Source organism: Rattus norvegicus, chromosome 19 (genome assembly GCF_021556685.1).
Source record: "Rattus norvegicus strain SHRSP/BbbUtx chromosome 19, alternate assembly SHRSP_T2T, whole genome shotgun sequence".
NCBI classification, from domain to species: Eukaryota; Metazoa; Chordata; class Mammalia; order Rodentia; family Muridae; genus Rattus; species Rattus norvegicus.
The window spans coordinates 66,360,665-66,384,394 of NC_141552.1; the positions used below are offsets into that span (position 1 = coordinate 66,360,665).

General features: G+C 49.9%; 2 protein-coding genes across 4 annotated transcripts; one reads left to right on the plus strand and one right to left on the minus strand.

Moving 5' to 3' along the window:
• Window positions 1–1,253: 1,253 nt before the first annotated feature.
• Window positions 1,254–9,553, minus strand: Chmp1a (charged multivesicular body protein 1A). Of its 2 annotated transcripts, NM_001083313.1 has the most exons (7): window positions 9,456–9,534; window positions 7,073–7,092; window positions 5,945–6,022; window positions 4,849–4,995; window positions 4,224–4,352; window positions 3,424–3,611; window positions 1,254–2,708 (listed from the first exon to the last, which is right to left on the minus strand). In NM_001083313.1, exons 1-7 carry the CDS (start codon window positions 9,460–9,462, stop codon window positions 2,687–2,689), a joined length of 591 nt encoding a protein of 196 aa, NP_001076782.1. In that variant the 5' UTR covers window positions 9,463–9,534; the 3' UTR covers window positions 1,254–2,686. The 2 variants fall into 2 exon arrangements, with proteins under 2 accessions (NP_001076782.1, XP_087451115.1); XM_087594989.1 differs by lacking the exon at window positions 7,073–7,092 and having other exon boundaries at window positions 9,432–9,553.
• Window positions 9,554–9,605: 52 nt separating this feature from the next.
• On the plus strand, window positions 9,606–21,993 carry Spata33 (spermatogenesis associated 33). 2 transcript variants are annotated; one of them, XR_015643337.1, is made up of 4 exons: window positions 9,606–9,771; window positions 9,852–10,013; window positions 16,177–16,297; window positions 21,754–21,981. XR_015643337.1 is itself a non-coding variant. In NM_001106195.1 (3 exons), exons 1-3 carry the CDS (start codon window positions 9,735–9,737, stop codon window positions 21,963–21,965), a joined length of 411 nt encoding a protein of 136 aa, NP_001099665.1. In that variant the 5' UTR covers window positions 9,615–9,734; the 3' UTR covers window positions 21,966–21,993. The 2 variants fall into 2 exon arrangements, 1 of the variants encoding a protein (NP_001099665.1); NM_001106195.1 differs by lacking the exon at window positions 16,177–16,297 and having other exon boundaries at window positions 9,615–9,771; window positions 21,754–21,993.
• Window positions 21,994–23,730: the final 1,737 nt, after the last annotated feature.

Sequence of the window (23,730 nt, forward strand, 5' to 3'; positions counted from 1 at the left end):
CCCTCTTGGAAGGCTAGGTTATTTCAGACCTCCCCGCAAAAGATCAAGTATGTTGGGAGAGCCACTCATAAAGAAAATGAACCTTCCAGAACTACACATCCACCATGAACATTATAAACACGGGGACACGGGGCAGAGGGGGAGAGCGTGAGAGAGAGTGTCTGGTGGATCTCAGGTGAGTTTGAGGCCAACTTGGTCTCAAACCATACAGTGAATTTCAGGATAACCAGGGCTACACAGAGAAACCCTGTCTCAAAAACAACAAAAAGGGTCCAAGGAAGGAGGTTAGGCTGGTTCTTACAGTGCTGACGTATGGACCTAATACCATCAGAGGGGTATGGCCACACATCCTGTGAGCTAGTCATCTTTCTTGGAAGCAGTCAGTTTCTCTTTGGTGTGGATGTGTATGCATTTATACTTCAGGGGTTACAGCTGTGTTTCTCAACTTTTTGGAGCTTTTTAACCTACATATTTAATGTACATAGGCAGGTGTTCTTCCTGTATGTAAACCAGAGAGGGCATCAGATCCCATGGGACTACAGTTACAGATGGCTGTGAGCCACTGTGTGGTGGCAGGACTTGAACTCTGGCCCTCTGAAGAGCAGCCAGTGCTCTGAGCCTGAGCCACACCTCACCTTTTGTGTTAAGGCCTCAACTGAGCTCTGGAGCTCCGGGATTCAGACGTTAAGCGGCTCCAGGGAGCTGCCAGGCTCTGGCTCTCTAATACCAGGGTTACTCCGGGCCTGGCTTTTTAACAGGAGATCTCGGGATTCAAACTCATGTCTTCCTGTCTGTACAGTAAGCACTTTGCCAAAGAAGTCACCCGCCCTCCAGGCCTATTGCCTAAGCACTGTTCCCCTCTCAAGTGAATCAGGGATGCCCAGTTGCCAAGGCAGAGAAGCCAAGAGAAACCCTGTCTCCTGCAGTGCAGGGGAAGCAGGAAGTTCTGAAACCAAAGAGTAGGCTGCAGGGCCCAGAAGCCAAAAAGCAGCATCTTATATTGGAGAGAATTTCTGCTTTGATACTTTAAATTTTATAATAAATCATAAACGTGACTCTGGTTCCACCTATGTGTAGTGTGAGAATCCTTTCACCCATGCTTCCCTCCACTGCCACCCCAGAAATGAGGCCTCCAGGGACACAACTTCCTCCCTATTTCTGACATCATCCTGATGTAAGGCACTGGGTCATCCACATGGGATCCAGCCTGCAGTTAGTTCATAGCCCTACTCAGGATACCAAGACAAAGTGTAGACGTTCTCCACCAATCCCTTTATTTACTTACGACAACATTCTAAAGGCAGATATGCCCATTTTGATGAACCCAGCCCAGCTTCCCCATCCCTACAAATCCTGCACCCTCTAGGACCCAGGGAACTACACCTAACCTGTAAGTTGATTTCAGGAAGCCTTGCAGGGGCCCATGGTTAGATTGTACCTTGGTCCCCACATCCAGGACCAACAATTCCAGCCCCTGCCTTTAACACCAACGTGTAATATGGGGTACCCAGGGGCTGCAAGTGCAGAACAGAAGCAGCCAAACACAGGTTGTCTCCAAGGCGTGCAAACCTGTGGGCAGCGGCACTGCTCAGCCTACAGAGGGCTGGGATGAACACACCCCTCCACTGTGCTTACTACTTTGGCAAAAGAACAAAATCACCAGGAGTTTTAAGAACATGAGTAAACTTCAGGAGACAGAAAAATAAAACAGCAGCCTGTACAGAGTCTCAAGGCTGCCCAGTCAGCCGCACTGCCTGCTTGCCGCCAGCTTCCTCACTGCGGAAGGATGTAAGCGTTTGCTGCCAGCAGCCAGAGTGACTGACTCAGGCTCCCTTTGTTAGCCACCGTGACTCTCCCTTGGAGAAGGCAGAAAGCAGCAGCCTTTGTCTAAAAGGACAGGAGAGCCAGACAATCAGGAATGAGCCGCTCTAAAAAGGCCTGGGAGGCTGACGGCAGAGGGCCGGTCAGCATGAGGCAGACAAGCTCAGCTCCAGGGGCCAGAGTTCTTCCAGAGGCAGCTGCAGAATTCAGTTTAAGAATCTCTTAGGAAGGACCTGGACTTGAAATTGGATGGCAGTTCTGTTCCTGTGGGCTGGGAAAGAGAGCTGAGGGACGAAAGCCCAAGCCGGCAGTGGACGCCAAGCCTGCAGCCCTGGGAAGATGGAGGAGAGTTACCATTTGTAAAGGCCCCAGGTCAGTGTCAGTGGCACTGGACACCTTGGTACACAAAGTTCACAGGAACCTACTAAGGGCTCTCACACAATGGGATTTCCTGTCTGCAGAGGAGGGGGAGAGGCTCCCAAGAGTTGCCTGGCAAAGGAGGGATAGCTCTGACCCTCGCTGGCCACAGCACATAGCAGGTGTGCGGTCGCTGGAATCCGAAGGCCCCAAAGCACTGGGCTGAAGTCCACACACATCTGCAGGTCAAACCCTGTCAACTCCACATAGGCAAAGGACAAAAGAGAGCTTGCCATCCTCCAGCTGTGGCCTACACTCACATAAGTCACCACACACTTGTGCAAATTCAATGCCAGGACAGAGACTCGCTGCCTGATGTCCTAAGGCGCCAGCCTGACAGGTTGGGAAAGGCAAGGCAGCTATGAAGGGTTGGAGGAAGTGGAGTGCAGCCGGGCGGAAGCCTCCAGGACATCTCAGGGCGATGGAGGCAGCACCTGCCAACAACGTGCTAATTCCTCAGGGCAGCCAACCTGGAAACCAACAAGAGAAACGCTGGTAAGAAGGGCAGAGGGCAGAGGGCAGAGGGCAGAGGGCAGAGGGCACTTGTCGTGCCGTGCGCAGCACTAGACCTGAGCTCACAAGTGAGGACCTATCTAGACTCGGGTGATGGTGAAAAGATGCCAGAAACAGACATGCACTGTGACACTCTTAGGAAGAGCACAGGTCTTCCTTCTACGGTGAGCTGCTGGCTACAGGGGTTAACCGCAGCACTCTGAGGTAAGGGGAGTTGTGCAGCCCGACACACGGGGTTCCCCTTCCTTCCCAACAGTCCATCAAGTGGGATGGGTCTTTGCGAGGTTGCACTCCAGCCCAGCAAGTCCGTGGGGTCAGGACAGGACACTAAAGCAAGCGCTACAGCGCTCACTCAGGCAGGACCCTACCTCCGAGACAGCTGGTCCTCTAGAGCAAGCACTAAGGTGTGTGCTCGCTCGCTCACTCACTCACTCGCTCACTCACTCAGGCAGGACCCTACCTCCAAACAAGACAGCTGGTCCTCTAGAGCAAGCACTAAGGTGTGTGCTCGCTCACTCTCTCACTCACTCGCTCACTCACTCAGGCAGGACCCTACCTCCAAACAAGACAGCTGGTCCTCTAGAGCAAGCACTAAGGTGTGTGCTCGCTCACTCTCTCACTCACTCAATCACTCTCTCACTTGCTCACTCTCTCACTCAGGCAGGACCCTACCTCCGAGACAGTTGGTCCTCTTGGCTGCGCACAGAGCTTTCGCCCACGGCAGAGGCTCCCTCCGGAAGCTGGCTGAGTTGGTCAAGGACCTCCAGGCCATTCTCCTCAGCAATCTGAACGATGAGGCTGTCGACCTGCTCCTGAGGTGTGGTCAGTGTAGTGGCAGAGCTCACAGAATCCTCCATCACCTGAGGAGACATTTATTCTGGGCAGTATGGCCACAGACCCCTCCGTGGCACCATGAAGCCCACTGTGATCATTTTGTGTTTGCTGTGGACATGTGTGGCACACACATGTGCTCATGTGAAGGCCAGGGCTAAGAATGAGTGTCCTTCGGATACTGTGACCAACAAGCTTTGTCACCGAAGCCAGTGCTTACCTGTCACCCAGGTCGGCAAAGCCCTCAGGTTCTTCTGCCTTTGGCCCAGCACTAAGGCTGCCACGTACCCCGATTTTATGTAGGTGCCAAGAGCTCACTTGTGCCCTCGGGCTTGGACAGGAAGCACATCACCTGCTGAACCATCTCCCGGACTCCTACTGTGGTTCCTGTTCTCTCTTCTCACAGGGTTCTCCAGAAAACCTTTCGTGGCTCCCTGGGCCTTCCTGCCCCATATCTGTGAGGCCTACCTCTGAGTCCACCCAGTTCACAGAGTTTACTGAACTTCTGTGTGCTTGCCTGCCATGTGGGCCTCCCCAGAAAGGGCTGGTGAATCATCCCCTTCTTTCTCCAAGTCCCTCCGGTGTGCAGCTCAGTCCAGCCACCCTGACACACTGTCCACCATACCACAGGGGCCACCTACCGATGTGTGCACATCCAGGTTCTGCACCTGCTGCTCAAACCTGTCCATCACTGCAGACACCTTCTGAAGGTCCATGGCACTCAGGGCCTTGTCCAGAGCTTTGGTCACCTGAGCCATGTTCTTGGTCACCTGGGGTACAAGAGCATTAGAGACAGAAACAGTTAACAAGTGACCGAGGACTGCAGACCAGAGACTGGCTGTCAGGACTTTCCAATGAGAACCCAGGGCCTCAGCTCAGTTACTGAAATACAACCGAAGACACACGAATTCTATGGGTCTCTCCATCTTGAAGGGAAGTTCTGCTATGGAACCAAGAGCTCCATTTAACTTCCAGCTGCTTGTGGAATGGTACGGAGATCCAGGCTTGCCTGAACCTTCCTGTGTCCCAGGACTGCCTGCTGCCCAGGTGCTCTGCTCGTCCAGCTAACCTCTACTCTAGAGATGCACCACTGCCACTTTGCCACTGCATTGTGGGCTCTTAGAAACTGCAGCAGCCCCAGGGATGAATCCCCTAAAGCCCCACCCAGTTCTGAGGCCCTGTGTGCAAGGGGAGGCTGCAACAGGTTTCCTGCCACTAAACCCTACAACAAACGCTGGCCGTATGGCACCGAGGTCTAGCACTTACCCCCTTCATGGTCACAGCTGTCTGCACCTTGGAGGCCACTGCGTCCACACGGGATGCCATCCGGAGCCAGTTTACGCCTTCATTCTTCTTGCGGATGGCGTTTTCAGCATACACACGGGCACACTCCACATTTTTCTGCTGAAGGGCCTACGGGAGGATTTCACAGGGAAATGCTCATGGAGGAACATTTGGGAGCAGCTTGCATACTTCTCCAGGGTATGGGGACAACAGGAGGCTTTCAGTTTCCCTAGGATAATCCTCAGAAATGGGTGAGCTTTGTAAAACTGCAATGCCAGTCTGGAGGATGGGTGGCCCAGACCAGCCATTTCCTCCAGAGCCACATCTGTACAGCAGAAAGGCAACACAGGAGCCACAGAGGGGAACGAACAGTGCAGGGCTTCACCTGAGAGGCCTGGGCAGTGCGCCATCACCGACAGCCTTGGAGCTATGGGCCTTGAAACAACACTAAAGACCTTGGCTGAGGATCTGCTCTGCGACTAGTCACCCACCGTCACCTTCTGCTCTGTGTATCTTTAAGATGCCTTCCTGCAAAAACCTCCGTGAGTTCCCACCTCTGCCCAACTCTACGGTGCCAATATCAACACCTCAGCCTGATCGTGATTCCCTAGGCTGCAGCCCTGAAGGAAAGAAAGCAGCCGATGGCACTGGAGCAAGCACAGCTAGGCCATGCCTTGCCAATTCAGGATGTTCCAAGGGAGCCATGCCCTTGTGCTGCTCTGCGTCACTGGGGATGGGCAGAGAGGGCAGAGGAGGATGGCTACTCCTCCCTCGGGCTCGCTTCTCAAGTACAAAAGCAAACATCGACACTGAAATCAGCGAGGATTAAGTCACAATGTTGGAAGAGTCTTGTGCCAAAAGAAGACAGTGAGCACCACGGAGGGAAACAGGCTGGTGTGGTGGCTCCACCCTGCAGCTTTACCAAAAGTCAAGCTGGAGCAGGATACGTCAAGTTTGAGGTTAGCCTGGGCTACACAGTGAGTTCCAAGTCAACCTCGACTACAGTGCTCAAGTGGAACAAAATGAAATAAAATACAGGGCTGTGGAAAGAGGAGCCCAGACCAGAGGAGTCACGCACCTTCTTCACTTTGGCCTGCTCAGCCTTGGAGTCCTTCTCTGCCTTCTTGGCTAGTTTCTCCAGCTGCTTTGCTGTGAACTGAGCAGAAACCGTAACACCCTGAGATGCTTAGGTAGAGTCCACCCTTTAGCCTTGTGCCTCCTGCCTCTGCCTGTTCTTGGCCCAACCCTGTGCTAAGGCACAAGGCCTCAAAATATAAGTCCAGTCAGACATTGTGGGCTCTTAGAAACTGCAGCAGCCCCAGGGATGAATCCCCTAAAGCCCCAGTTCTGAGGCCCTGTGTACAAGGGGAGGCTGCAACAGGTTTCCTAAAATGTCCCCCATCTCTAGCAACCCCCTAACCCATATCCTCCCCCAGAGTGGAAGGCTGACAAGACAATCAACTCTCACCAATCCTGCCCCTGCTTATGAGGGACTTCCAACTCCCAGAGAGCACACACAGAACCTCTGAAGCCACTCCAGCGGGGGCATGAACCCCTCTAACTCTCTGTGAACAATTCTGCAGTACAGCTCCTCACTCTGCCACAGAGGAGAGGTCAGCATCCCCATGACCCCTCTGGCAATAGGATTCAGGAGCTAGAGACCAGACCCTGGCCACCAGTAGGCAAGGCTCACACACAGCCTTCCCTTAGGCCACTACCTGTAGGCTCCACGTGACACCAGAGCCATGCTCAGCTGCTGCTACCTCACTCCTGCCCACACTCTCAGAGCCAGGGAGGAAGAGACCAGAGAAAGTTAACTGTCTCGTGTGAGGCACTGGGGGGAGGGGGCAGAAGCACGCCATGGCTTAGCAGGCGGTACTTCCCAGGAGGGAGCACTTTCACTGCCATAAAACTCTCCTTCAAGTCCTTAGAGTTCAGTCAGTGGTTTAAATGCTTGGTAAGCTATCAAAGCACTCGTGTTTCTTGAAGAAAATGCACTCAGTCCTCATGGACAGGTCTGACTCATCTGCTTCTACTCAGTCAAAACCAAAGAATGATCCTGTGTTTGGTGAGCCATCTGAGCCCCGTGTGGCGGCCATTCTATTACAGTAACTTTCCCGTGACTTTGGGGTCTGTGTTCCAAGCACCGCTGCGCTGTGAGTCTCGTTCTCAGGACAGGTCTGGGGAAGGGTGATTTTGTACAAACCTTCAACTGGAACAGGGTATCTGCAAAGACAGAGGACACAGCTTCAAGACCTTTAAGAAACGTAACAAGCAGCCCATCTGGCAAGCCAGCTGACTCAGCGGGATCCTTGCAGATGCTAGGGGCTGGCTCACGCCAGTCAGTCAGGCTCAGCAGTGCAGTCAGGAGACAGAGCCATGTTAGACACAGGGCTCCAAACCAACAGGGACCCTCACTAACCGTGTTTGTTAGGAACATGGGACGGCAGCAGCCAATCTCACAGGGCTACTTTAAGGACAGACCGGGCAATGTATGCAGCTCTTGCCCATGGTCAGAGTGGAGATGGTGGCTTATAATTTATTCGACTTTACAAGACACACGGCGTTGTCTTTAGTACCAAACTTAATTCCCAAAGGCAAACAGATAAAATTAGTGTGGTGGCAAGCCTGAGGTCACCGAAGCGGTTACTCCGTGACAGATGGCATTTCTTTTTTCTTTTTCTTTTTTTTTTCTTTTTTTTTTTTTTTTTTTTTTTTGAGCTGGGGACGGAACCCAGGGCCTTGCGCTTGCTAGGCAAGCACTCTACCACTGAGCTAAATCCCCAACCCGACAGATGGCATTTCTTTTTTTTTTTTTTTTTTGGTTCTTTTTTTTCGGAGCTGGGGACCGAACCCAGGGCCTTGTGCTTCCTAGGTAAGCGCTCTACCACTGAGCTAAATCCCCAGCCCCAACAGATGGCATTTCTAAGCCACAACATCAGGCTCCAGCACACCTGTACTAAGCCAAGGAAGGGACAGCGCAATTAGCCACTCATTCGCAAGCTTGGGATGGGCAAATTCAATTTATTTTTGATGTTTTGAGACAGGATTTCCACTCAGACTCACTAAGTGGCCAAGGCTGGGGACACTTGGACCTCCTGACCCTTGTATCTCTACCTCCTGAGGGCTGGCATGACACGCTGGGTAACTGGCTCTGGCTCTAAATCTGCAGAGTGCTGTCACGCTTGAATCCTGAAAAACCTTATCCTAGCAGTCCAGACTGGGGACACTAGGGTCTGCAGATGCCACTAGGGTCTGCAGATGCAGATGAGGCCCGGCAGAGACCTGCTGGGCTAAAATCACCTCTGTGCATCTCCTGCCACTCAGTGCAGGCTGACCATGACACTGTGACTGGAGGAACAGTGTCACCCAGGTGTGGCCCAGTCATCTCATTAGCTTTAGGACACTGGCCAAATCTCCCCCATTTTAGCCTGCAGTTTCATCTAGACTGTAGAGGCCTAGACTCTGAAAATCTGGGGAACCCTAAAGTGAGCTTATGAAAAGTTCGGTCATGAGAGCCGAGAGAACTATGGTACTAAACAAAGTTCTTTATTGCTGGGATGCCGGGGTGCTCCATCTTCTCCCCAAGGGACTCTTATGTATGGAATTCTTATGTATTTCTTCCCTAGCAGTGACATAGTACTATAGCTTTCTACATTTCAGGAAACAGTTTAAAACAAAACAAAACAAAACAAAACCTCCGTTACCGCCCTAGGGGATGGCACAGACCTTTAGTCCCAGCAGTGGGGAGGCAGAAGCAGGCAGATCTCTTGAGTTCAAGGACAGTTTGGTATAGATGTAAGTTCCAGGCCAGCCAAGGCTACATAGGGAGACTGTCTCATACAAACAAAAACTCTATCACACTAGCCCATAAAATCTATTATGCGTTCTTTGGGAGTTTCGAGCTCGGAGCAGGTAGAAGTGACTCATATTACTATAGGTGGTTCCCTCCTAACCTGTTAATCTAAGGTTAACATGTAACATGTAACGCCTATCTCCAGGAGCTACTAGGAGGGAACCCATATCCTATTGCTTGGTACTTGAATTCCTTTGTATCTGAAATACTTCTATCTCTCTGGCTACTTTTCTGGTGCCTTCTGTCCATACTCCAGGGTTCCCCAAAGCAGGAACAAAACAAACAGGGAGGCTGGCTAGAAGGACCTGGTGGGCAAGATTCAGGGTTTGGATCCCGCGTGTGGAGTGCAGGCCTGGGGAGATCTGGGTAAGGAACAAGACCCAGGGGTAAGAGCTGGCTGGGGTCTGGAGTCAAGAATCGGGAGCTACTTCCTGTTGGGTTGTGGGATCGAGGCCCAGGAGAGGGTTTCAGTTAGGATGTAAAGGTTCAGGTACGGGGTCCGGCTCTGATAGGTATGTGAGGTGCAGGCCCGAGAGCAGGTCCTAGTAGGGGGTCTCGAGCTGAGACAAGGGGGGCGGATCCCGGTCCGAATATAGGATCGAGACTAGTGGGTTCCAGGCCCAGGGATAGAGTCTAGGGCTGAAGCCCGGGGCGGGTCCGGTTGGGTTGTGGGGCTGAGGCGCGATGTCCACAGAATCCCGCTCCGAACCCGAAGTGGATGACAGCCCCTTACCGTCCATGGCCAGTCGGACAGCACACCCCTCAGGGCGGCGCAGGGTACGGAGACCTTCCGGACTAGCTGTAGCCGTGAGGACTTCCGGGGTTGTTACTGTTTCCGGTCGCGCGGCCTGCTCTCGCGAGAAGACGGCCCCGGGCCTTGGGCGGGGCCTGGGCGCTTCTCGCGCGGCACGCGGTTGCCATGGTAATGAGCTCCCGGAGCGGAGTGTGGGTTTTGTGAGACGGTCGGGTTACTGGGCCCCGAGGCCGCCCTACTGGGGCGGCGGGGTCACCTATGGGCCAGTCGAAAAGCAAACCCGGAGAGAAGAAAGGTAAAGGGCGCCGCCTGGCGACGAGGCCGGTCCTCTGCGTCCTCGGGCTGTAGGTCTAACGGGTTATCCGTATGTTTCAGTTGAGGAGGAAAAGAAGATCACTACCACTTTAGTTACAAAGGCTAAGGAGAAAGTAATGGAGAAGGAGACCAAGCAGTCTGACAAGGAGTCTCAGCCTGCCGAAAGCATGATGTTCGGGTCAAAGACATCCAAGCACTCAAGGCCTTCGTCTTCCTCTGAAGGTAGGAGACCCAAGGAGACCAGACGCGGAGAGACATCAGGGTTGGGTCCCATGTGTAAGAATGAATCAGGAGGTGACTATGCATAGTCTTGGTGCAGTAAGGTGAGCGAGAGCACAGGCGAGCTATTGCCCTTGATGCCAGTCTAGGCTATAACCCGGGTTTCGAGGGCATCTTGTGTATATGGAGACCCTGTTTCAGAAGGAAACAAAAATGTAAGAAGAAACTTGAGTGATACATACAGTGTCCCCTAAAGAGGGTAATAGTAGGGTGCTCTCTGGTCCCACAGTGATCCCAACAACATGTTACAGCTTGGAGCAGAACCTCGGGTGACTCCTGAGCGGAGGGCTTGGTCTCCCTCGGCCTGGGCACAAAGTTGGGAGAGCTTCTCAGGTAGAAAGAACATGAATGGGACAGAAATACTTCCTTTCACATCTCGCATTTGGCAGACACCAGAAGTTGCTGCCGATTTCACTTTTCCTTGAGGCAGACGTTTGGCATATTTCTTCATTTTACAGTAGCTTGGTATGGCCGTGCCCTTGGTGTGGAATTGGTGAAGAGATGGAAAAAACAGAAGGAAACCTACTTACAGGGCCTTCTGACACTGTGTCTCCCCATTGTCGAAAATAGAACTGTTCCAAGTTTAAAACAAGGAAGGTGTCAGGAACTGTCTGCTTTGTCTTTCTTGCTTCCACAATGGAGGCCTGTATGAAAAGCAGAACCCTAGGACCTGCCCCAAGCTCACTGCTGTAATCTGGTGGAATCCAGAGACGCAGCAGAAGGATCGGAGGTGGACCCTGCACAGCAGGAGGCAGTTTGAAATCCACTGCTGGATTGGGGAAGAGGTCTGACCTTGCCGCTTAGGAGCCCCTCACTGGAGGCTAGAGGGCTACCTCAGAGGCTGCAGACCTAGGGAGGGGTGTTATGTGATACTTGTCCCTCGGGGTGCTTTGAGCTGATTCCAGAAAAGCCAACCCAAGATTTTGTCACCTTGTGGTTTGATGTCTCACCAAAGAAGGGTCAGAGATGGTGACCACCGTGGCTACTGCACAGCATGGCACCTGCATCAAGGACTGTGCTCCACTGTGCCACCGTCAACCTCTGGAATGCCTTCCTCACAGTGCCACGGGATCTGGAAGGCTGTAGCATCGCAGGCACGCAAGGCCATGCTGGCTCTTAAGAGACTTGGGGCCTTGCTTGCTATTGGCAAGGGAATCTTTCTGAGGTAGGCTTCATCTGCCCAGCCTCTCTAAGGTGGGTTCAGCTCTGCAAGTTTACGAAGTGCCGGAGGAGCCATAAGGTATGAGGGTAGACAAGGCCTTTGCCAGCAAGGACGCGCCCATTCGAAGGCCACCTGTGACACCTGTCACACAGCGTCACATCAGGAGGAAAGCAGAACATGAAGAGAAAACCAAGGGAGACCATGCCAAGAAAGGATGGCAGAGAGGCACAGCAGTCCCAGAGCAAAGCCACTGACACACGGGACCCTGGAGGGAGCCTCAGAGGGAAGCCAGGTGTTAATGTCCATACCCTTTGTACGAAAGCCTTGGAAGACTTACGGTCCTTTGGCTGCAGCTCCCTAAGTACTGGGGTTACAGCCATTAGCTCTCATGTCCCTTTGGAAATGACTCTAAAACTGAACAGGTTGGGATGGAGTTATAGTGCCAGCTACCCAGGAGCCTGAGGCAGGAGGATCATGTGAGCCAAGCCTGGGCAACACTATGAGACTCTGTGTTTTCAAAGCCCTGGGAAGAGTGTCTCCCATACAAGAAGCACAAAGGTGTGGGCTCCTTCACCAGCACCGCGTAAATCAGGCGTGGTAGCACATGCCTGGACTCTTCACACTTGAGACAGGAGGAGTATGAGTTCAGGGGGAGCTGTCATTACATGGCCTGTTCAAATCCAGCCTGGGCCACATGATACCCTGGAGAGTTGACTCAGCAGTTAAGAACACTTGCTACTCTTAAAGAGGGCATGGGTTCAGTTCCCAACATGCATTTGGTGGTTCACAACCGTTTGTAACTCTAGTTCCAGGGGAACCAGTGCTTTCTTCTGACCTCTGTGGACCCCAGATATGCACATGATACATACGCACGCAAGCACGCCCATGCAAAACACAAACTGACCCATGGTTGCCCACCTCTGAGGCTCTGAGGCTCTGGGTTGTACCATAGTTGGGCACCCTGGGCTGGACCATTGATCGACCATTGGGTGATTGCAGGCTCTGGCCTTAGAGGCTTCCCAGCCTGTTGCTATCAGCCTATATGAGTCTTCAGAGGACAGCCTAGAAGTAATCCAGCTGCGCCTACCAAAGGGCCTCAGGTGGAGACCATAGCAATCCTGTCCTGAGCTCCTGACCCACAGCAATGAAAAACGAGTTGTTTTAAGCTGCAAGGATTGGAGCTAGATGTTACACATCATTAATATTCAGATCAAGGGGTAAAGAAGAGTGGCGTGGAGAGGAAATTTACCTATCACGTCCAGAGAACCCCTATAATCCCCGAACTCAGAAGGGTCATGCAATTCAAGAAGCTTGAGGTACAGATTAAAACCCTGTTTTGTTTTGTTTTTTTCAAAAAGGTATCATGGCAGCTTGTAGATGTAGATGGGGTATGTTATTTTATACATCTGTATCTATATGCTTAAGGAATTTTTACATTGAAAATCCCACAGATATATACAGAGAGATTAGGACACCACAGATTTACAACCAGCCTATTCTACAATGTTGAGAGTTCTATGCCACCACATGACTCAATTTCTTCAGCACATAAAACACATAAAAGGAGTTGGACAGATGGCTCAGTGGTTAAAGCTCACACTGCTCTTCCAGGAGACCTGTGTTCAGTCCTGAGTACCCATATTAGGTGGCTCAATACCACCTTTAATTTGCAGTTCCAAGAAACCAGATACCATCTTGTGTGTGGCTTCTGTGGGCACTGCATTCATGCACAAATTCATAATCGGATACATACATATACTTTAAGAAAAGGAGGGGGGCTGGGGATTTAGCTCAATGGTAGAGCGCTTACCTAGGAAGCGCAAGGCCCTGGGTTCGGTCCCCAGCTCCGAAAAAAAGAAGCAAAAAAAAAAAAAAAAAAAAGAAAAGGAGGGGAGGGGCTGGAGAGATGGCTCAGCGGTTAAGAGCACTGACTGTTCTTCCAGTGGTCGAGAGTTCAATTCCCAGCAACCACATGGTGGCTCACAACCATCCGTAATGAGATCTGATGCCCTCTTCTGGTGTGTATTCATATAAATAATAAATAAATCTTTAAAAAAAAAAAGAAAAGAAAAGGAGGGGATTTTTATAAATGAACCAGAGAATGAAGACCTGAGCTGGGCCATCTCCACAGTCAGTTTGGATATTAGATGATAATATGGAAAATTGATTGTGGACCGTGCCGTAGCTCAGTGGCAGAGCAGATGCCTAGCATGCTGAAGGCCCTGGGTTCTACCTCCAGCACCAGCAAAAAGCAAAAGCTAAATACTCTGAGTAAAGAGTAGCGACCCCCAACGTCTCACCTTCTGTGTGACTCCCTAGGATCCTTCTCCAGATGACAGAATCAGGGAGGTGGAGGACAGACTGATTGCCAGGTATTAGGGTTAAAGGAACAGGGAGAATGGGTGTGACCAAAGCGGGCATCAGGAAGGGGTCTCTGGTGGAAGAGGCCAGTGTGCTATGCAGCTGGAAGTGCTTGCTCCCTGTGCATAGATGGGCAGTGCCTGTGCACTCACTGGGCAATGTCAGTTCCCTGGATTGACACTGTCCCAATGTAAGATGCCACCATTGGGGAACCGTGAGGGGCGCAAGGGGCCTCTTGCAGTTTTGCAACTGTCTGAATTTATGAGTATTTTAAAAAATAAAATTTAAAGTTGTAAAACATTATAGTTTTAATTATTCTAGTCCAATTATAGTGTGTGTGCCTGCCTGTGGTAAGTGTACAGTAACGCTGATACAAAACACCAGCAGAAAAGGGCAGGGTCATATAAGTTCTGTTCGGAGAATTGATACTTTAAAGGAGGTATGCATGTAGCCTCTTGGCCATACATGGTATTTCCACAAGAGTAAGAGTGAATATAAGAAGTGTTTAGGGGTAAGCTGGGAGAGGCCTCAGTGGTTAAAAGCACAGACCACTCTTCAAGAAGTCCTGAATTCATAGCCTCTTGTATTTATAATTCCAGTTCCAGGGGATCCCATATCCTTTCTGGCTTCCGCAGACATGCACCCGGGCAAAATAACCACACATAAAATTAAACAAGAAATTTAAGTGGGGGTTGGGTATGGCTTGATAGTATACCTTTAATCCCAGGACTCAGGAGGCAAGAGGCAGGTGGATCATTGATGAGCTTGAGGCTAGCCTGGTGTAAATAGGGAGTTCCAGGCCAGCCAGAGCTACGTAGGGAAAACTTGTGTCAGAAAACAAAAAGGGAGGTTGAGTTTGTAGCACAGGGCCTTGGGTTCCATTCCCGTTGGAACCATCCCTGGTGCTGCACACCTGTAATCCCAGGACTCGGGAGGCAGAAGAGGGAAAACCACCAGTTCAGCTAATTGAATTTTATTTCTCAGAGAGGAGCACCTTTCTAAGCCTTGAATGAGAGAAAGGGATCGACTAGGAGTCGTTGAAGGCTGTGATCACACTTTATGGGGGCAGTTATGGGACAAAGGCAGGAGGAATCTCTTGAGTTCCAGGCCAGCTGTGACTATAGAGACACTGTCTCAAACAAAACAAAATGCACACACATACTACAAAAAAAAACTATCCAAAAACTACAACCACTATAAAACTCAAAACAGTGAAAAGTCACTGACAGTCAGGCTCCGTGGCTCAAGCCTCTAATTCCAGCGCTCTCCATGCTGACACAGACAGATCTCAAGCTTCACACCAGCCCAGGCCACATAATGGAATTATCTCAAAAAAAAAAAAAACAGTAAAAACAACATATCTGAGAGGCCAGAGAATCCTCTCAAATACTATCAGATCAGACATGATCGGGTCTTCTGAGACATTGTAGAAGTATCCCCCGCCCCCCATCTCTGTCTCTGCCGCCAGTAGAAGCACCTATCCTTCTTGAAGGTGGTTTGATAATGTGGTACAATCTCCCAATTCCTATCCTCTGTTGAGCAGCCGTGTGATCTCTCCTTGAGTAGGGTAGGACTACCTCAAAGGAAGAGGGGTCGTTGCTGTGACTAGGTTTCAGTCAACATTAACCTAAGCAGAACAGAGATTATCTGGGTCTACCCAGCCTAACCACGGAAGCCTTTAAAGTCAGAGGCAGAGGTGGGAGGATGGGTAGAGGTGCTTGGTGCCAAGCCAGACTACCCCACACAGGGGAAGAAAGAAAATAACAAAAAGTCCTCTGTCGGGGTTGGGGATTTAGCTCAGCGGTAGAACCTAGGAAGCGCAAGGCCCTGGGTTCGGTCCCCAGCTCCGAAAAAAAAGAACCAAAAAAAAAAAAAAAAAAGTCCTCTGTCCTCCATACCTGCAGCACTGCTGTGTGGCCCCCGTCACAGGTGCAAACAATACAATTTAGAATGCTTCTAAAGCTACAGGCAAGCGGGGTGTGGTGGTGCCCACCTGTAATTCCAGCATTCTTGGTGCTAAAGCAGGAAGATCTGAGTTCTAAGCCAGATAGAGCTACAGAGCAGAAACCTATTTCAAAACACTCCTCCCCCAAAAAAAGTCACAGGCAGAGAGGTTACAGGCCTCTGGAAGCCCCGACAACCCCTGAGCATAGCCATCAGGGAAAAGGGACTTCAGTACTTGAGCAACAAAGAAACCCTGATCTTCAGCCTGCACATGAGAAGGTAGCCTCAGGCCCCGAGTAGAAGCCTAGCCAAGGTCGGCCTGAGCTCCTGGGGCACCAAGACGGAGAGAACATGAGTATGGATACTGATAAGAGCCGCTGACTTGGGAGTAACTTATTATGCAGTAACAAAGTAGTTTAGGGTGGTACTGTGGCTCAAAAGTAAGGTGTGTGCCCAGCCTTCATGGGGCTCTGAGATGAATGCCCAGCACCAGGGAGGCACAGTGAGGACACGCAGGTACCAGACAGGAGGACGGAAACAGGTTCTAGGCCACACAGCAAGACCCCCGTCTCGAAAATTAAATAAATAGTGCAGGAATTGTGTATGAAGAACCCTGAGTTATTTTGTCTGTATTCCCAGCATTCAGGAGGCTGAGAGGAGAACCTTGAGTTCTAGACAGACTACTACATAGTTAAGACCTTGTCTCCACAACTCGATAGATGGATGGATGGACGGACGGACGGACAGCTGGACAGATAAGGTAGATCACCCTAGTGGTTAGGATATAACTCAGTGGTAGAATATTTGCTAGCACATGCAAAGCCCTTAAGTCTCAACATTGACATAAAAAAACAAAACAAAGAAAAAATGAAATACCAGAGAAAAGTGATGCATATGCTTCTCCCTCCCTTCCCCTCTGTCGGACAGGGTTGCCTCCACAGTGGGATTTCAGGGATCTGCTTGCCTTTGCCTCCTGAGTGTTGAGATGGTGTCCCACCAAACACAGCACGTGTGTCCAAAGCAGTTAAGTCAAGTGACCCTTTCAGATATTATGCATGTCAGTCATTAACATGATTCATAACAGCAAAATTACAGTTATGAAGTAAGAGCAAACATAATTTGATGAGGAACTGCATTCAAGGGTCAGCACGAGGGGTTGGGCTCTAAAATGGAGCAACCAGAGTTGACAAGAGCACTCAGCATGTTAGGCCACAGTCACTGCCACGCCTGAGAACTCAATTCCAGTAACCCACATGGTAGGAGAAAGGACCGACTGTCACAAGCTGTCCTCTGATTTCCAAACCTGTAAACCAACGTAAAAAAAATTTACGACCTGGGGTTGGGGATTTAGCTCAGTGGTAGAGCGCTTGCCTAGTAAGTGCAAGGCCCTGGGTTCAGTCCCCAGCTCCGAAAAAGAAAAAAAAAAGAAAAAAATTTACGACCATTTGAATGGAGAAACTGAAAATTAGTGGCTAGCAAGATGGCTCAAGGGGTAAAGGCCTGGATTTGATTCCCAGAGCCCACCATGTGGCATGAGAGAACTGATGTACCTTGGCACAGACATACCTGCATTCAGAGAAAACACACACACACACACACACACACACACACACACACACACACACACACACACCAACATCTTTTAAAAAGGAAAGTAAGGGCTGGAGAGATGGCTGGGTGGTTAAGAGCACTCTCTGGCTGCTCTGTGCTACCAGACAGATGAACTAAGTTTGAATCTCATCACCCACATGATGGCTTACAAACATCTGTAACCCTAGTTCTTGTGGGTCTGATGCCCTCTTCTGATCTCCACAGGTACAAGGTAACACATACATGCAAACAAAACATGCATGTACATAACATTAAAAAATTTTTTTTAAAAAGAAACTGAAATTTGAAAGAGCCAAGCATGGAAACTCTTACCCATAATCCCAGCTCTGGAGGGGCTAAGGCAGGAAAATTATGGGCTCCAGGCCAGCCTCAGCTACATGAAGCCATCTCAAGGAAGAAAAATGCCACAGAACAAACCACAAAAGCATTAAACTAAAATGGATAGAGTGTTTTGTAAGTTAACAACAGAGAGTGATTTTCTTAGTGTATACTCTTGTTTTCTGAAAGGTATCAAAGTCTGGTGTATCCCAGGCTAGCCTCAAATTTCTTATATTAAGTTGGACAATTTTAACCCCAGCACTTGGGAGGCAGAGAAACTCTGCCTGGTGAAACAAAACCCCACAGAAAAAGGAAAGATGTTCGTGTCCAGCTCCCTTAGCTACCACACATGGCTCTCTGTATGGTCTTCTGGCAGAAACATAAGCTGATATTTGCTGGAGACTGAATCCAAGACTGTAAGCGTAGTAGCCTGTATGTAGTCTCTGCATGCAGTCCAGCATAGAGGACGGGTCTCTCAGGCACGTCGGGCTGGCCGAGAGGGAGGTTATAGGCATGTGTGCCACCAAGTCCCCTTCTTCCAGCTAATTCGCTGTTTACCACAACTTGAAAACTGTTTTTCCTGGGGTTCTGCTTCTGTCCAGCAAAGCTGTGGTGGTTCATACTGTCCACCCGAAAGGAACGGAACCACCTAGGAGACTAAACTCTGTGCCCGGATGTGAGGAAGTGCCTAGAGAGGGTTAACTACATAGGACTCATTGTACATATGAGTGCTGGTACTGCGTGCACGACGGCCTCATGCTCTGGTGGCCAGACCCTTCCGGATATGATGGACTGCTTCCTCTTAACCGAGAGACAGAATAAACCCTCCCTAAATTGTGTCAGGCATTTGTGAGAGCAAATGAGAAAAAAGTAACACGCATGTATGCACACACACACACGCATGAGAGGCGAGAAAAACAATTGCCACAGAAATATATAAAAATTAGAAATAATCGGGGGCTGGGGATTTAGCTCAGTGGTAGAGCGCTTACCTAGGAAGCGCAAGGCCCTGGGTTCGGTCCCCAGCTCCGAAAAAAAGAACCAAAAAAAGAAAAATAATCTATGTACATCCGATGGAGTGGACCACACTGAGGACGGGAACTGCAGCTAGGCATAGGATCAACATTTCTGAGCCTTGAGGGGAGGGATTTGACAGAGATGTCCTGTCTAGTACTGGAGAGTTCCGGTCTCTCACTCTCTGCATGTTGTCCAGCTGTGAGTCTCTGACCATCCAGTACCACAAACAGTTTAATAGGGGAAGGCTCCAATTCAACCTGCTGGACTCTCCATGTCCAATCTGATTGGTTGGTTGGTTGATACAGGGCCTTACTATGTTTCTCTGGCTGGCCTGAAACTCTGTGTAGACAAGGGTGTTTTGGAACTGAGACCCTCTTTCCTTCCTCCCAGGGGCTGGGATTAAAGGCAGAGGCTACCCCCAGCTGTTTTTTTTTTTTAAAGATTTATTCACTTATTATATATAAGTACACTGTAGCTGTCTTCAGATACACCAGAAGAGGGCATCGGATCTCTTTACAGATGGTCGTGAGCCACCATGTGGTTGCTGGGAATTGAACTCATGACCTCTGGAAGAGCAGTCAGTGCTCTAACCACTGAGCCATCTCTCCAGCCCCAGCTGTTTGTTTATCTGAGTTTGTGTGGTGGGAGTTGAGGACCTCACGTGTGCTCGGTATGCCTTGGCACCAGTCAGTATTTTGAGACAGGATCTCACTATATACCCTGGCTGGCCTGGAACTCTCCGTGTGCACCAAGATGGCCTTGAGCTGACAGAGATCTGCCCGCCTTTGCTTCCTCAGGTTTCCTTGGAAAAGGTGTGCACCACAACCTTTGGCTGAACATATATCTTTTTTTAATTAGTAGGGGTTTTGGTTTTTGTTTTATTTGTTTTTGTCTTTTTGAGGCAGGATCTCTGTACCTATCCCCTCCTGTCCTGTAACTCACGATATAAACCAGGCAGGCTTCTATTCGAACTGACAGATAATCACCTGCCTCTGCTTCCCAAGTGCTGGGGTTACAGGAGGGTGCCAGCATGCCTGGTCGTCATTTTTATTTATTTTTTTAAAAGAATATTTATAGGGGCTGGGGATTTAGCTCAGTGATAGAGCGCTTACCTAGGAAGCGCAAGGCCCTGGGTTCGGTCCCCAGCTCCGAAAAAAAAAGAACCAAAAAAAAAAAAAGAATATTTATTTATTTGTGTACTTTATGTGTATGAGTGCTCTGTCTGCATGAACACCTGCAAGACAGAAGAGGGCATCAGATCCCATTACAGATGGTTGTGAGCCACCATGTGGTTGCTGGGAATTGAATTCAGGACCTCTGAAAGAGCAGCCAGTGCTCTTAACCTCTTAGCCAACTCTCCAGCCCCCTTTTTCATTACAAGGACTCATAAACTTCTAAATTGTCTTAACACGTTTCGCTACGCACCCTTTATGGTTGATGGGAATAGCAGACCTGACAATCTGAGATTGATGGTGCTAAGTATGATGAAATGCAGTTCTGGGCTGAATGATTAAAAAGAACCAGGAAGGGCACTGCTGCCTGGTGGAGGCCACGGGTAATTTGGCAGGGGTTAAGATGAATTTGCTTAGTTGGTACAATGGTTGTCTGACATACAAGACACTCTGGGTTGGATGCTCAGTACCACATAAGCCATGCAGTCACCTTCCTGTAACCCCAGCTCCAGAAGATAGAGAAGACAGATGATCACAGGTTCAAGGCCATCCTCGGCTGTACACTGAGTTTAAGGTCAGCTGGGGTATATGAGAAACTATCTCAGCACATTAAGTAACATGAAGATCTAACGAAGCATCAAAGGTAGAGAAACTCTGCCACAGGGCCTGGATACCAGCCTTTCCCTGCTACCCAAAACTTCCTTTAGGTGGCTTAACCACGCTGTGGCTGTTTCTGTAAAACAAACAGTCCTGGGAACCCTTGTGAGAAGTTGTGTGCTTTTATCTCCTAGGTTTTCTGTTTTGTTTTGTTTTTATGTGTTGTCTTGAGGTAGTGCCTCACTGTGTAGTCTTGGTCAGCCTGGACCTAACAATGTAGACCAGGTTGTCTCAGACTCATAGAGATCCACTGTCTCCTGTCTCCTGAGTGATGGACTTAGAAGCTTTTGCCACCATGCCCAGCATTTCCTATTATTCTAGGGCTCAAGACACCTGGCACATAGGTTCACTCAGCAAAGGTTATCACTGGGTGTTTGGCTCAGAGAGAAAAGACACTTGCTTCCAAGCCTCAGGGGCTAAACTAGGTCTCCAGTTCCCATGCGGCAGGAGGGGAGAGTTAGGCCTCCAGTCCCCACCCACACAGTGGGAGGGGAGAGTTAGGTCTCCAGTCCCCACCCACATAGTGGGAGGGGAGAGTTAGGTCTCCAGTCCCCAGGTCGTGAGAGAGCCGACTCCCACAGCTGGTTTTTCACTTATGTGAATCCCTACACACACATTCACAATTTTGAAAAAAAAAAAAACCACCTAATTTCAGAGGCAGACTCACTTTCTTCTAGCGTGATGGGGAGAGGGCGGTTGGCTGGCTCAGGGGGTGATTAGGAGGTCAGGAAACTCTGACCAGCATCTGCATTGAAACCAGCCTGCTGTGTGTGCAGTACCAGACAACAGGCAGCCGCTCGGCTGCGACTCAGGCAGACACTTCAACTCTTCCTGTGACTTTTAAATTCTCTGAGATGGCCCAGAGATTGAGCACTGGCTGCTCTTCCAGAGGCCCTGAGTTCAATTCCCAGCAACCACAGTGGCTCACAACCATCTGCAATGGGATCTGATGCCCCCTTCTCACATGCATGTGTACACAAGATAGAGCATTCCTGATTCATAAGATAAATAAGTATCTTTTAAGAAATTCTCTCCTCATTTATTCCTGAAGATGTATAGTTGGCCCCCGAGTTTGGGAAAGGACCAGTGTGAGAAGTAACTGTTAAGTTGAAGAGCCGAGAGGCTTCAGGACTGGTGGGATCCTAGCTTGTCTGTAGTAAAGACTCAAAAGGATGCAGTGTCCTGCACCTGTCCGCCTGAAGCCGTCCTGCAGTTCATGAAATGCAGAGTCGTCTCTGCCTCTTCCTCACAAAAGTATATCCAGTGCTCATAGCCTGACCCTCTGAGCGGCGAGGCTGAGTCAGGCACAGTTTTTTGTTTGCTTGCTTGTTTTGTTTTTCGTGCTGGCCGTGAATCTGATCCCTTTACTGTGAGCTAACACTGGCTTGTGGAAGAGGTTTCCACACACCCACTAAACGGATGGATGTTTTCTCCCCTCTAGACAAACCTGACACAAAGCAAAGGTCAAGCAAGAAGAGAAGTGTCATCCCACAGATCATCATCACCCGGGCCTCAAACGAGACGCTCATCAGCTATGGCATCCCCGACAGCGATGAACAGAGAACCATTCGGGAGCATGCCGACTGGGGCCCATACTACCGACACAGGAGCCCCAGCACAATAGCAGCCTATGAGGTGCAGAACACAGAATAAAGGAGAGCTCGCAGTAGCTGTGATCCTCACTGTGAGCCAAGCTTCAGCTAAGCTGACAGAAGGGCCTCCCCTCGCTGAGCTGCAGCCGAATGCCCCTCTATCTCCAGTCTTTGAAGTTCTGTCTCAGTGACCGCTTTTCCCAAAGTCAGGTTCTGCTTGATGGGGAGAGGGCGGCTGGCTCAGAGAGTAAATCCAGAGGTCCTGAGGGCCTGACTGGCACCTGTGCTGGAAACAGACAGCTGTGCAGTGCTAGACAGCAGGTGGCCCCTCACATTGACTCAAGTGGGCATTGAAAATCTTCTCTACTCATTTGCATCTGAAGGTGGAAGCGGGTGGAGGTCAGTAAATGCAGGGTCTCCAATCTGGGAAAGGCCCAGTGCTGGCAGGATCCTAGCTTGACTTGTTCCTGATGCAAAAGAATGTAATGTGTCCTGGAGCTGAGGAGGGCAGCCAGGAACTTGGAACTTTGGCAGTAGCCTATGAATGCTGTCTTGTTTTCTGGACCCATGGATGAAGGGTCTTTATAGAGAAGGGCCACTAGGAATGCCGTACATGTCAGCCATGAGCAAAGCCGCCATAATAGTCGGCCTCAGTGGGCCAACCAGAGACAGTGATGTGCCTACCATATTGGTTGGCCTCAGTGGGCTAACCATAGACAGTGGTGTGCCCTCCAGGGTCACAAACACAACCTTCTCCTGTACTAGGGTGAGGGGAAATCTGCTGTCTACACACATGCGAACAGTTTCTGATATATACATCATCCCAGCTAGTACATAAAATACACACTATCCTATCTAGTATATACTTGCAAGCCTGACAGTACACATGCATGTGTATACACATACACACACGCACATTCATAGACATAACCTAAATGACTCTGGTTGTGTTTTACAATGAGGTATAATGTAACAGGAGGGAGCCCTTGGGCAGGTCCATGATGAGGAGTCCCACATTGTGTGAACAGTCACACAGTGCCACAGGCCTACTCTAAAGAAAGTTTTTTGGGAAGGGGCATGCAGCAGGGAAGAGGTAGAGGCAGAGAAAGTGTGGGGGGGCAGAAAGGAAGAGGGAGGGTAGAGATCAGAGTCAGGAACATGTTGGGGGGGATAGAGAGAGAGAGAGACAGACAGACAGACAGACAGAGAGAGAGAATGAAGAAGGGGAGGGAGAGCTGGGCTGTCAGCAATCCTCATATAGGCCTGTCTCTCACATGATGGTAGATGATGAAGGTAGGCTCTTGCTAGGTCCCTGTCACTGGGTTCCTGAGAGGAGCCCACTGGAACTGTCTGGAAGCCACTAACTTTCAAAACTGATTTGTTTGTGTCCTGCTAAGAAGTGACCCTAGGACTTAACACAGTGCTAGGCAGATGCTCCCCCACGGAGCTGCAGTCCCAGCCTGATTGTTTTTGAGACAGGGATAGGATGTCATATCCAATCCAGTCTGGATCGGAATTCACTGTATAGCCCAGGCCAGCCTTGAACACACAGCAATCTTCCAGCCTCAGCCTCCTGACTGCTGCAATTCCAGGTGTGTGACGGTGTGCCCTGAGGAAAACTGAATTTCAAAGTTAAAAAAATTTAAATGGCAAACAATCTGTTAGAAATATTACAGTATTATTATTTATGATTTATTATTGAGAAAGCCTTTTGTTTTGAGATAGACTATGTACCCTATTCTAGCTTTGAACTCAGAACCTTCTGGCCTCGGTCTCCAAAGTCCTATGATTACTGGCATATGCCACCACGTCCAAATACCAACTAA

Bases quoted from the DNA above. Each gene is read 5' to 3' on its own strand.
- Chmp1a (NM_001083313.1), bottom strand. The intron at 3,612-4,223 runs GTAGGTGGCCCC...ATGTCTCCTCAG, and splicing joins ACCTGGATGTGCACACATCG to GTGATGGAGGATTCTGTGAG. The intron at 2,709-3,423 runs GTAGGGTCCTGC...GTTGGTTTCCAG, and splicing joins GAGGACCAACTGTCTCGGAG to GTTGGCTGCCCTGAGGAATT.
- Spata33 (NM_001106195.1), top strand. From the start codon at position 9,735: ATGGGCCAGTCGAAAAGCAAACCCGGAGAGAAGAAAG. The intron at 9,772-9,851 runs GTAAAGGGCGCC...CGTATGTTTCAG, and splicing joins CAAACCCGGAGAGAAGAAAG to TTGAGGAGGAAAAGAAGATC. The intron at 10,014-21,753 runs GTAGGAGACCCA...TCTCCCCTCTAG, and splicing joins GCCTTCGTCTTCCTCTGAAG to ACAAACCTGACACAAAGCAA.